The 13,662-nt window shown below is 36.4% G+C and overlaps 2 protein-coding genes across 3 annotated transcripts; both read right to left on the bottom strand.

The window, feature by feature from the left end:
* Nucleotides 1–209: 209 nt before the first annotated feature.
* On the bottom strand, nt 210–3,565 carry lcn15 (lipocalin 15). 2 transcript variants are annotated; one of them, XM_057326676.1, is made up of 7 exons: nt 3,099–3,565; nt 2,594–2,733; nt 2,418–2,494; nt 1,934–2,044; nt 1,747–1,848; nt 1,434–1,458; nt 210–852 (listed from the first exon to the last, which is right to left on the bottom strand). In XM_057326676.1, the coding sequence occupies exons 1-7, from the start codon at nt 3,198–3,200 to the stop codon at nt 708–710; spliced, it is 702 nt and encodes a 233-aa protein (XP_057182659.1). In that variant the 5' UTR covers nt 3,201–3,565; the 3' UTR covers nt 210–707. The 2 variants fall into 2 exon arrangements, with proteins under 2 accessions (XP_057182659.1, XP_057182666.1); XM_057326683.1 differs by having other exon boundaries at nt 751–993.
* A 167-nt stretch (nt 3,566–3,732) lies between these two features.
* On the bottom strand, nt 3,733–13,578 carry slc2a8 (solute carrier family 2 member 8). The gene is made up of 10 exons (XM_057326670.1): nt 13,290–13,578; nt 12,501–12,663; nt 10,348–10,554; nt 9,887–9,986; nt 9,356–9,567; nt 8,955–9,104; nt 8,771–8,879; nt 8,507–8,671; nt 8,051–8,196; nt 3,733–6,767 (listed from the first exon to the last, which is right to left on the bottom strand). Exons 1-10 carry the CDS (start codon nt 13,373–13,375, stop codon nt 6,621–6,623), a joined length of 1,485 nt encoding a protein of 494 aa, XP_057182653.1. The 5' UTR covers nt 13,376–13,578; the 3' UTR covers nt 3,733–6,620.
* Nucleotides 13,579–13,662: the final 84 nt, after the last annotated feature.

Genomic DNA, 13,662 nt, shown 5'->3' with positions numbered 1-13,662 from the left:
AATGACCGCTTTATTAAAAAAGGATAAATAACTGATAAACTGTGGTCAATATTTATTTTCATTATTCAATGTTAACTTTTGTCCTGTTTTTTTGTATATTAAAATAAAACCTATAATCCCTGATATGCTGTAGTTTGCCTTTTTGCCAAATAATGTTGGCCAATAAATACATTAACCAACTTTAGTGTTTTCTCCATTTTGCACCATTTATTTTTAATGATACAAGTCCCAACATAGATATATAATCAGATCATAAATATATCAATAAAGAACGATTATGAGCTTCACATGGATTCGTCATTACTTCTTTATTTCTGTGTAAACAAAGCATGTGTGCATAAAACCATGTCATTTTATATACAGGAATAATATAACAATAATATAAATGAACCGATTTAACTACGAAATGTGTAGTTATAACCTGCTTTTATAGCCATTCAGTTTTATAACTTCACGCAAGTGTTAGACAAATAATAACTTGTGTAGAATTTGTGTATTTTTAGATGTAGCAAACTTTTTAAAGCAACTGATGTTATAATGGTAAAAACAGTTTATTGAGCATATGAAAATACAGTGGAAAAGTACAATAATCACTTGACATAAATGATCTGATGAAGATTAAACAGTATCATATCTCCATTATTAGCAACATTGTCTTTTGTATACAAGTGTCTGTCAAAAACAGACTTCTTGTTGATGGTGTTCCGTTACAATAGCGCTACCTGGTGGTTAATGAATGCTTTGCTGCTGTTATATAGTTGCATTTCTTCAACGACTGTTTTCGTTAAAACAAACACAGTTGCCCAAATGTGTAACAAAACTGAGTATATGTAGCCAAAGGTCCACAGCTGGCTGAAAGATGGCGAAAGTATAAAGTTAGTTATAAAGTTACCTATTAAAGAACATCAGACAGATCACACATTGGAAACAATGCCAAAGATTGATTGATTAGTTGTTTGTGCAGATTTCTCCTCTCTGAATTCTGCTGTATTCCTGCAGGTGAGTGAACAGTGGTGTAGATTTTAGATTACATAAACATGATTTACTATGTATTCTTATATAGACTCACATATTTCAGCTTTAGGGGAGACCGGGGCTAGTTGTCACACAGAACATTAACATCTAGGAATCTAGCTCTGGTTTCAAAATGAGCCCAAAAAGATATAATTAGACAATTATTTGAAATAATTGGTTTACTTTTCAAAACGTTTTAGAAATTAATGTTACTTTCCTATTGAGACATTTGACCTCATATTGCGCTTCTGTTGGGGGTAAGTTGTCACAAAAGTCAAAGTGTCAAATGAATTTATCTTTTTATGTGGGCAATAGCAGTGGAAATCTATGTAACAGTTTTTTGTTTGTTTTTATGTGCCCGTACAGACAACCAGCTCTTGTCTCCCTTGAACTGTATATCAGGAAGTATAAATCCTTACCTTGATTCAAGGTTGGGACAGGGATCTGAAAAACATAAATACATCTGTTTACTTAAAACCATAAAATTAAGTGACAAAGCAGGCGGCTTGTTCTCTCTCTCTCTCTCTCTCTCTCTCTCTCTCTCTGTGTGTGTGTTTGTGTGTGTGCATGCTGTTTTGTTTATTCAGCAAACTTTAGAGGCCCTATTTAAGGTCACCAGGTTACACAGATCATGTAAACATTTGTCTCAGACGACAACATTTCCTTTGATCTATGTTATTTCTTCCTTTATATCTACAGTTTGTGTTTGTGATATATATTATGAAAACCTACCAATGTCCGCTGGAACCATAATGGCCTCTTCAGAAAATCCCAGTGTCAATGCAAAGGATCTGAATTTCTGAATCACTTCTGGTGCTGGTGATGCTGATCGTGCTGAAGGGTAAAATGAATGATTAATGAGTGTTTTTCATTAATGAGTCAAAGACAGCGCTGGTGATATATAGCATTACTGACTTACCGTACAGAGCTATCTGAGTGTACTCTTTGTCCATGCTTTTGTATTTAAGGACCAAACTGTAATCGGTGTAATTGGTCTCCACCATGGTGATGTCTTTTATTATTTTGTGCCCTTCAAATGACAAAAAAGTAAAATAAATATTAATAATACAAATAATAATATTAATACGAATAATATAATATAATATATTATAGCTTATTATTTTTTTATGATTTATTTTATTACTTTAAGAAAGTAAGGAATTGTATTAATAATTTTAAATCTATTCTTATTGTCAAAATGATTACATTAAAACTTCTCTGTACTATAAATATAAAGATAAAATCAATTAACTTTTACATATAGTATAATTTTTCTAGTACTAGTTCAATTTGAATGTGTATATAACCGATTGTAATGTGTCCAGAACATACAAATGAATGTGAATAAATGTCACATAGCTGAGCTGCATAATGAAGAGACTGAAAGAATAACTAGAACTTACTTTTGCTGAAATATGTAAAAGCTCCTGGAACGTCCGTCTTCTCATACGAATAAACACTGATAGAACATCCATATGGTCTGGTAGTTCAAAAACACACAGAGAGTTAGCTTGAGGTTCAGGCCGATGTGTTTTCTCACGACACGTTTTACACTTATCATTTGAGTAAAGATGTCTACCTCATGGTCCACATGGTCAGATTCACATTTCCACTGGCATCTGGTACCAAAAAACCTTTAGAAACCTTCAAATGGTGTTTTAACGTGGCAAATGTGTTTGACTCATCTGCAACTCCAAGTCGGTACCATTCACCTGTGAACTGAGAATAAACAGAGAAAGGTTACAAAAAATCTGTCATGGGTTACTTTTCCTCGTGTCATGGAAAACACGCATGACGCTTTTTTTCTCCGAAAAATAAAAACACACAAAAGAAGATATTTTGAGAAATGTCTCAGTGGTTTCATGTCCATACAGTGGAAGTCAATGGGGTCCAATGTTGTTTGTTTACCAACATTCTTCAAAAGATCTTCTTTTGTGTTCTGCTGAATAAAGATACAGGTTTTGTATGCCATGAGGATAATGATGGCAGAATTTCCCATTTTTTAATGAACTATTTTACTGCACAGAACAGGAAATCTTTCTCTGTAAACAACATACAGCGCAGAAACTTGAAATCATACTCACTTTCTCCAGATCAAAGTCTGCCTGTGGTTCAATAGAATGTTGCGTGTTGAAACCGTGTGTGCCCAACAACACACAAAGAAAAAGTGCTAATGCCAAAATCATGCTGAAAGATCACACAGTCCTTAGAAATGATAAAAGCAACACTAAAGTCATATCAGTGAAGCTGTGAGGAAGCTCCAGGACTTTATATCTGCCAACAGAAGAGAATGTTTGTGAAGCTGTAGAAGCCAGCCCCCAACACACAACACAGTCCTATAGCGCGTAATAGGAAGTGTTAAGTCAATGCAGCAATGGAGATCAATGTAACAGTGTTTGGAGGTTTAAAGGTTATGACACAATCTGACAACAGAACTAAGCAACAACATGCACAATTTATAATATTGCAGAAATGCATAAAGCCCAACTTGTAGATTTTACGTTCAACCTATGCTTTAAAATGTTCCTGTAGAGGTACAGACTGTGTGTGTCAGACGGCCCTGGACTTTGACCTACACCGGCCCACTCAATTACCAACACAAAGGTTATAACACCAACAGAGGATTTACAGACCACATACATTCCCGAAAGCCTTCGATTAAACACAGACGTGTAATAACTTACTGAGACATTGAATACAGAAGGTCTGCTTTTCACACAGCTGGCTTTATTTACACACATCGCACACGAGACCACACAAGCACAGATCGGTCGATATTAAATATCCCAACACATTTGACGAAAATAGATATCGTACTGTTAGAAACATTTGTTCTGAAGATGAACTTTGTAATATTATAACCTGAGAAACAATTAAATAAGAATGATATAAATTCATAGTAATAATGAAAATGAAGGAATGTTATTAATAAAAAAATGATAACACATGGAGGTCAGAGTTGTTGAGAACCAAAAAAACATAGATGAAAACATTTTAGTAAAAGCAATTCATTAGGAAAGAACCTTGTGTATCATATTTGCAAATAATTGTTCCTTTTTGTCACTATCTATTAGAAAACAATGCACATAGAGCTCCGGACGTCACGTGACCCATTCTGTTTACACCACAATGCTGGCAGGCAGGAACAGCCAGGAGCGAATGTGAAATGAGTGGCGCCCGCATGAGTTTCAAGGCAACAGAGTTCACTGCGCACTTTAATTTCAAAGACATAGACCTGTGCATGGCAAAACTTAAAGGGGTCATATGGCGCGAATACGTGTTAATATGAGATTGGCAGAAACTGCCTGTGATACGCGATCTTTAAAAAGTAATTAACTACTGGAGAATCTACACTACTTTAAAAGTCGTTGAGCTACCGCCAAGCTACTGAAAAATGTAGTTAAGTTAGTAGCGTCGCTACTTGTAGTTAGCTACTCCCCAACATTGGTTGCATGTAACCAAGAAATTAATATTAAAGGGGTCATATGGCGCGAATACGTGTTTTTCGGTGTCTTTGGTGTGTTATTAGTTGCCCATGCATGTATTAGACACGTAAAATTGCAAAAATTTAAGTGTCGGAAACAAAAATTGCATTCTATCTAAAAGCGACTGCTCACCCAGACCTGCCTGAAACGCCTCGTGTAACCACACCCCCACAAATCTACGTCAGTTCGTGGTATGATTTGACTAAGACCGCCCAAATGTATACACAAGTAAGGTGGGCGTACCTGTTAGTACAATTGCTTTGGAACCTGATGTTCGGGGCAAAGAGGAGATACAAACATGCACGGTATGTGGAAAATACAGCGTTTTTAGACCTTAAATCATGTATACACATTGCATTACATCTAAAACAAACGATAATATTCATTTTAGCCCTGTCATATGACCCCTTTAATACTGTAGATTAAACATAACAGATCCCTATAATGCCCCCGGGGTGCTTTTAACATGTATCAATAACGAAACGAATAGCTTTCCTGACCTGCAGTATCCTGATATCTACAACTACCTCGTCAACGTTCCCTCGTCCTACTCCGGAGACTCTTTAAAGGTCCACAAAAGCCTGAAGGGGTACAAACGACTCCTGCCAAATTATGACTCCTCCATTCCCCACTAACATTAGGTGTTAGGATTAGCTAATCCCGCAGCAATTTCAATGAGGGGAGTCGTAATCTGATGGGGAGTCAAAATTCGGCACAACACCGGCTAAATCCTGCTAAGTCAACTGTGTTGTCAGCTAACGTAATCGACCCTAGCTGTCCTTGTTTGTACGTAGCCAGCATAGCTATATGACTGTGAGTACAGTAACGTTAGACATCATAAATGTCATTAAGTCTGAGACGTTCTAAAATGCTTAACGTGATTTAACGTACCTAAACAACTCTTAGAAAAAAACGCATTTCTGTCAAAGACACTAACTGGTGTCAAAAGAAAGAGCCCTTGTTTCACTGAAGTGAATAATATCACGTTAATCATTATTTCACGTTAAGCGTTTTTGAATGAGCCCACTGCAATTGCACAGCTGGACTAGGCGAGTGATGCTCTCATGTGTCAGCAGTCTTGTTCAGGATTTGGCATCATAACTACATAGAGGTAGAGATAGCGGTGGCGTGTTGGTTAGCACGTTTACTGCTGTGAACCATTTTAGTCATCTACCGGGATCCTTAGGAATGCGATAAAATGATTAGCCCTTTGCTCTCCCCCGTCTGTTCTGGCATCCTGGCGCACAGCAGCTGTCCACCGTGTTGGAATAGTAAGTTTTGTAAAGTCTAAACAAGTCTGGTTTTAAATTATTGTTCGACCACTGTCGATACCAATGCTACCGCCGCTCTAGCGCTCTCCTGATAGCCTGCCAAAATGGCGGAGTTCAGATTGCGTGACGTCAACCTCCGGAGCTCTATACGCAGAATAAAAAAACAGTGTGTGCCTTTACTTTTGACAGTGCAGTTTTAAATTCGTTCATTCCCTAAATGGTGAAAAAAGTGTTCAGACACCATAAGTTAAACCCTAAACTTAGAATTCAACACCTTTTTTATTTTATACACACAAATTCCCAGTACACTTTGCATCATGGATGTAGCACACATAAAACTGAGAACTAACCACAGCTTATTAATACATTTATAAAAGTGTACCTACAGCTCATAAAGATGTTTCATTAAACTCCAAACTTCTGAAGTTGTGCAACATTCCATGAATTTGATCGTTCTAATTAAACAAGTAAAACGAGTTTACTTAATGTTGAGAAAAGAAAAGAGATTGGGAACAAAGCTTATATTACCTCTGGAATTTATCTCACAGTATACATGTGGCAAATTGTTGGTTGTCTGTGCATATATATTCAGATCAATTTAGAAAAACATACTTGCTCGCATATAACACGCAGGCAAAATTAAACCTAAAATCATGCATCAACAGAAAGTAACAGTGTGTGAATAATAAAAAGTCCAGATCAGACACGTATTTATGTCAAATGAATAGCTTTACACCAGAACTGTATTTGATCAAACGGACACGTGTTGGATCAGTAAACTTCAACAGGATTGAATGGATTCACTTAATTTGCTAGAATGTTTAGTGTTGGCACTGTAGAAACGATGCGTTTATCGTCCGTAAGTTCCCTTGAAATGGGCTTGAATCTCCTCTAAAGTTTTGCCTTTGGTTTCAGGGACAAACACAGCAGTGAAGATGACATTAAGTGCACACAGTGCCGAAAACATCCAGAAGGTTCCTGCGCTGGTTATCAGACCCTGAAAGAGGAATTATTCATCAGAGAATTTAAATCACGATATTGATATTCCCCAGGGTAAAAATATAACCATCAACTAACCATCAGAGGTTTTTTTATATTGTGATATGGCATTTATTTCTATGTTAATTTAGTGTTATGTTAATTTAAATGTTCCTTTTAGTTGAATTATTAGCAACTGTTATTTGCTTTTGTTATTTTATTCATTTTTTGCTTTCGCTATACAAGGTTAATTTATTTATATTCAGCTTCAGTTTAGATTTCATTTATTTTCAGTAAATAATTGTAGTGCCTTTATTTTACTTTATTGCTAATGCAACCTTTCTAATAGCGATAAGGTTTTTAAATTACATTTAGGCATACATTTTATTTGATTTAAAATAATAAAAATGTTTCCATATCTTAGTTTTGGTTAATTATAATTAGGGCTCTTAAACGATTATTTGCGATTAATCGCATCCAGAATAAAAGTTTGTGTTTACATAAAAATATCTGTCTGTGCACTGTGCATATTTATTTTGCATTTATAAACACATACATGTACACATAAATGTATATATTTGGGACATATTTGCATGTATATATTTATATTTGTATATAATTTAAATTATACTAGGGCTGTCAAACGATTAATCGCGATTAATCGCATCCAGAATAAAATATTTTGTTTACATAATATATGTCTGTGTACTGTGCATATTAATTTTGTATTTATTAACACAAAAACATAAACATACATGTATATATATTTAGGAAATATTTAGATGTATTTATGTATATTTACCAATAATTGAAATTATAAATAAACGTTTATAAAAAAAATATTGTATATTTTTCTTAAATATATGCATGTATGTGTATGTGTTTATTAATTCCAAATTAATATGAACACTACACAGACATATATTATGTAAACACAAACTTTTAGTCTGGATGTGATTAATCGCGATTAATCGTTTGACAGCCCTAAATTATACGTGAACATTTTTTATTTTATATTGTTTAAAAAAGCACATTTATGTTTTTATAAACACAAAATTAATATGCACAGTGCACAGACATAGATTATTATGTAAACACACTTTTATTCTGCATGCAATTAATCGCAAATAATCATTTAACAGCCCTAATTATAGTTTACCAAAACTAAGATATGGAAACATTTTTATTATTTTAAATCAAATAAAATATATGCCTAAATGTAATTTAAAAACCTTATCGCTATTAGAAATGTTGCATTAGCAACTATCTATACCTATCTATATCTATAATAACCGCGCTCACCATGAGGTTCTGGAAGGTCTTGGTGATGATGAAAGCACAGGTCCAGTTGGTAAGCACACATAAAGCGCTGCCCAATCCCCTTGCTCGTGTGGGGAAGATCTCGGACATTATGAGCCAAGGAGTAGGACCCCAACCGAGAGCGAATCCTGGTCAACAAAACTAATGAAAGTCAGTCTCTAAACAAACACGGCTGTGACAGCTACTAAACAGAACAACCACAGATGGCTTACAGCTCATACGCACATAAATCATTTTCTGTTCATACTGTATATGCAAAAACTCCAATGAGATGTATTCTGAACCTGAAGATGACAAAAGTGGACCAGACCTTATACTAACTGTCAAAAATCTTTTTCCACGTTCTACTTTTGATAATTTATGGCTAAAATACAGATATTAGTTTATTCATATCCTCAAGATTATTAATTATCTTTGTAAAAAGACATTTTCTTTAACCTGTAATAAAGAGGCCCATGCTTCCCACGGCAAGCCAGGCCAGATCTGTTTGAGGCGTTTGTGGGGCGTCTGTTACTGCACTCAGTAGTGTGGAGTTATCGTGCTTCATCACAGTCAACTTGAAGTACACACCAAACACCGCCTCACTGACGCACATCGTGACACCTTGCGGGACACATAAAAATAGAGATCAATGATCCTTTTCTCTGATATAAAAAAACAATGGTGGTGTAAATATATTATTCCTAAACAAATGAAGCTTACCAGACAAGATCAGGAGAACTTTCCGTCCAGCCCTGTCCATGACGAAAGCAGCGACTGCTGTAAAGACCACCTGAGTGGCGGCTACAATCACCGTGGCAACATCGCTGCTCTTAGGAAAGAACATTACAACAGGCATTTAGCATCGATAATACAGAAAAGATATGAGGAATTCAAACAGACGTACTTTGAAATGAGCTTGCTCAAAGATGGTCTCGGCATAAAACATGATGGCGTTGATGCCGGTGAACTGCTGGAATACCATCATCATTATGCCCACCCCTAAAGGCTTATAAACACCAGGGTCCTTCAGATCAGACAGACTGAAGCTTTGCTCCTGTAAGCAAGCACACATGACTTTACAACTACAGCGGTTTTATGCACATAATTGTTAAAACAAGAAATATTCAAAAATAAAACAACAATTAAATGATAAATAATAAAACAAATACAGTAATTAATATGAATATAAAAGTACATTAATATATATACAGTATATTCATCAAATTATAAATATAAATCAAATAAAATTTCACTTTCAACTGTAGTTCCACATACCGTACATGGTCAAGATCAAACAAGACCAACCTCATTTTTGTATGCTTCTTCTATTCTGGCACACTCCCATTCTATTGGGGCATCGGGACCCCTGAGGAAGCGCAGGGCCTCCTCTGCCTCTCTCCTCTTCCCCTGGGACAGCAGGAACCGTGGGGTCTCAGGCATAAAGCACATAAACACCAGCATCAGGGTGGGAGGGATGGAGGAAGCGACCGCTAACCAACGCCAGTCCAGGAACAAACCTGAAAAGTAAGGCTTGCTAATAAAACATTTCAAATCGATATTCATCGATGCTCATGTGGCAGTTAGCCATGTAATAAGTGGGATAATACATCCAGTCGGTTGTTACGCCAAAATAATCCCTGTCAGGGTGATTCAAGACCCATCGTTTTTCCCAACGGAGTTCTGATCGCTCTGTCTGGGTTTATTGTCTGGATTTACATAATCCCTTAATTAATAAATGCTGTTTTGAAAATATAGTTAATGTTAGAGATATTTTAAAGGCACTTTGTCTGTCATGACCAGTGTGTTGAAATACAAGTGTCAAGGGTTTTACTCCACCTGTGATATAGGCTCCCATAATGCCCGTCACAACCATCAGCTGTACACAGGACCCGATAGTGCCCCGAACACGCTCATGGGCCATTTCAGAGATGTAAAGCTGGTGAGGTATTAAAGAAAACTAGTCAAATGATTTATTGTGGCTCTAAACTCAAAAACAAGGGATTTCAAAATAAGAGCACAGATCTTTTATTCTGCTCATACAAAACAAGACTGTATTTAAGCTTTTAAAAACTTCATCACATATAAATCGGCAATTTAAGTATTAAAAATTAGGGGAATGTCACTTCTCCTGTGAGGAAGTGTATTTGAATCTGTACCCTATAAACTGACAGATCATCAGTTATACGGCAATAAATATTTACAGATCTGAATTTACAGCACTAATTACTTCTAATAATAATGATAATAAATAAACCATCACCAAAAGCATCACATGAATGATCACTGTTAATACTTACAGGTACAACAAGAGAAGTGACTCCACTGGCCAGACCTGTGAGAACTCTGCCCACGTATAACATCCAGTGATTCTGAGCAGCGATTATGGTAGTAAAACCAAAGATAAAGGGTATTGCACAGAACATAAGGCTCAGTTTACGTCCGATCTTTTCCACAATCCATCCTCCCAGCAGACCCCCGAGTGCAGCACCAATCGTCACCACAGACTGTAAGACATAAAAAACTACAGGATTTAGTTCAACCCAGAGCCACTGAGAGAGAGAGAGAGTCACGTCAACTCCGTTGACTCTAATGGAACAGTTTTTTCACAGCAATGGCGGATCATGGAGGCTCTCAATAGTTCCCGGAAGTTACTAGTAACGCATGGAGCTCCGTGAATCACGTGACACATTGAACTAATGTTGGCGCAACTCTCAATGGCTCTGGTTCAACCCTAGAAGTCAAGCGCTTGATTAACTTCATTCTGAGTTTAATTCTTTAAACCAGTGGTTCTCAAACTGGGGGCCGTGGCCTCCTGGGGGGCCCCAAGATGGTTCCAAGGGGGCCACAGATTTTGTGGCATTTTAGAAATATGATATTTATCATAAATTTTGTGCAATCAAACATCAGAAAAACAACGCCACCAACCAAAAGAATTGATGTTTTAGCATTATTTAACTGAATATTTTCTTGGTTTAATTAAAATGTTAAGTTTAAGATTATGAGTCTTTATTTGGGGGGCCGCAAAGCAAGTAGGCCTTACAACAAAAAAGTTTGAGAACCACTGCTTTAAACTATGTACACAGCAACCAAAATACATTTAATTGACTTAGATTAAGTAAGGAATAATTGACGACGGGCCGTTCAATTATTCGAAGGTTAATGCACACCCCGAGGTGGTAATGCGGACACGACGCGAAGTGGCCGTTACACCTCGGGTGTGCATTAACGTTCGAATAATTGAACGGCCCGTCGTCAATTATTCCACTTATACCACGGTTACCACACCACAGGACATTTTTCAAATGTTTCATTTCAATGTTTGTCATGTTATCGTCTTTAAAATGCTGTTGATTGTAGGACTACTTTCTTGCGCATCTCATTTCCGTTAGAGCGAACGGACTCGGAAGCTTGAGCCACGTGGTGTGTGTGTGTGTGTGTGAGTGAGAGAGCGAGAGATCGCGCGCACACCTGCGTGTTTGCAGTAATATGACAGAAAAGCCAGTGATAATAAATTTATTCCTCGTATTGTTTCTATCTTCAGCAGTAAAAAAACCACGCAAACTTTTAAAAAAGTAGGTCTATCAAAATATATGTGTTATCAGTTATAAGCAGCATGAAGAGGAAAACGAACCAGTACGCTATTAGTGTTTATTAATGCATTTTGTTTTTCATTTTAGTTATTTTTGAATTCGATTTCAGTTTATGCGTTTTTAGTTTATTGAAACGAATTAAATGATTAATTTTCGTGTAACAGCAATGCTGATCCACGAGAAAGACAACGGAGCTCAGAATTATAAAATAGCGGAGTGTTCTGCAACACAGAGAAGCGGAAGAAAAAAAAAAGAATGACACTTAATAAAACGGCCTGATTTTACAACGGAATGCATAAAATCTGCACTAATTTCTTTCGCATCCGGAGACAACTCTACCTCCACTAGAATAGTCTTTGTGCCATTAACCAGGGTCAGTCATCTCATTGAAGCCTTAATAAAAACTAAGGTTCAAATAAATGTTTAATTGTCCATCTCACAGTAAAATGAAAATGTTTGATGCTGCAAATACCTTAAAATAATCAAGCAATCTATATTAAAAACGAAAATAATACACAGAAAAGTATTTAGCCTATGTGCAACAATAACATAATAGTGCTAATGTAATGTCTTAACATAATAATGCTGTGACAATAGGGTTGTTCCCATTTAAATAGCTCTGTTTACAGATTTAGTATAAGGGGTCCTTGCCCCGAAAAACGTTGAAGACCCCTGGTTTAAACTATATGGAACTGTAATGCGGTCACCTGATCACCTTCATAGGCGTGCATTTTACTGAGAGTTAATGCATACCCATAGAACTTTTGTCAAACAATCAGATTGAAGCATTCAACAGCCCCCGTGGTATAATTGTAGATATTAATTCTAATTATAAAACAGGAGCTATAGTGGTCACGTACCCCGAACCATGACGCCTCCTCTGTGCTGAGCTGTAGTTTGGGGTCCTGGATTCTAGTGAGTTCTGGGATGGCAGGAGAACTGTAGCCCAACACGAACCCGAAACTCAGGGGTCCCAGAACTGCAGCAAATGTGGCCATGTATAACTTTCCATTTTTAACTTTACTGGTGAACAAAACATTAAGAAGTCATTACAAGTTCAGATCACAACAACATACAGTATTGAGTGATTTCTATGCCAGTGGTTCTCAAACTTTTTCGTTGTAAGGCCCCCTTTGTGTAGAGTGCATCGATTTGCGGCCCCCCAAATATAGACTTATAATCTTAAATTTAACATTTTTATTTAAACAAAAACATATTCGGTTATATAATGCTGAGACATCAATTCTTTTGGCTGGTGGTCTTATTTTTCTGATGTTTGATTGCATAAAATCTATGATCAATTTCTATATTTCATAAAATGCCACAAAATCTGTGGCCCCCCTGGATCCATCTCGGGGCCCCCAGTTTGAGAACTACTGTTCTAAGCAACTAATTACTGTAATCAAATTACCTTTCCTCGACAAAATAAACCCAAACTTCGGGATGAATCTTCGTTTTTATTTATTGTTACTTACAGTTCGATATTTGTGTTGAATATTGCATACACTTTTAACAATTCCGTGTTAAACAATATTGGATTGAAATTGTAAAATAAAATTAAGGGGAGGTAAAATAAGTTAGAAACAAGTTCATTTTGTTCAACTTAGTATTTTGGTGTAGGAATACACCCAGAAAGTGAAGACACTTACTTAAGATACGAGTCCTGCTCTAATCTGTCTTCTGATCTTTCTTCATCGTTGACCAAAAGTGGTCTGGTCTCCTCGTCATAATCCATCCCGTTCACTTGCAAAATGTCGTTAGATAATAACTAAAATGTCACGCCATTTTTCATTATATTGGCAACCTAAAACATAAGGTTCTTTAAAAAAATCTTGCAACGACACGTTGAAGACAAACTTGTTGAACTTGCTGAATTCGGTAAAATACTTTCATTGCGATCAGCTGATGCGCACGCTGACAATAATAAACACACTTCCTCGATTGATTTTAAAAGAAGAGCATAGAGCTTTTATTTTGCTGACACTTTCAAACACACGTCCTTCGTTGATTTCAAAATAAGAG

Source organism: Triplophysa rosa, linkage group LG2, assembly GCF_024868665.1.
Source record: "Triplophysa rosa linkage group LG2, Trosa_1v2, whole genome shotgun sequence".
NCBI classification, from domain to species: Eukaryota; Metazoa; Chordata; class Actinopteri; order Cypriniformes; family Nemacheilidae; genus Triplophysa; species Triplophysa rosa.
Note: the sequence above shows the minus strand (reverse complement) of the source record. Positions and strands in the feature narration are given on the sequence as shown.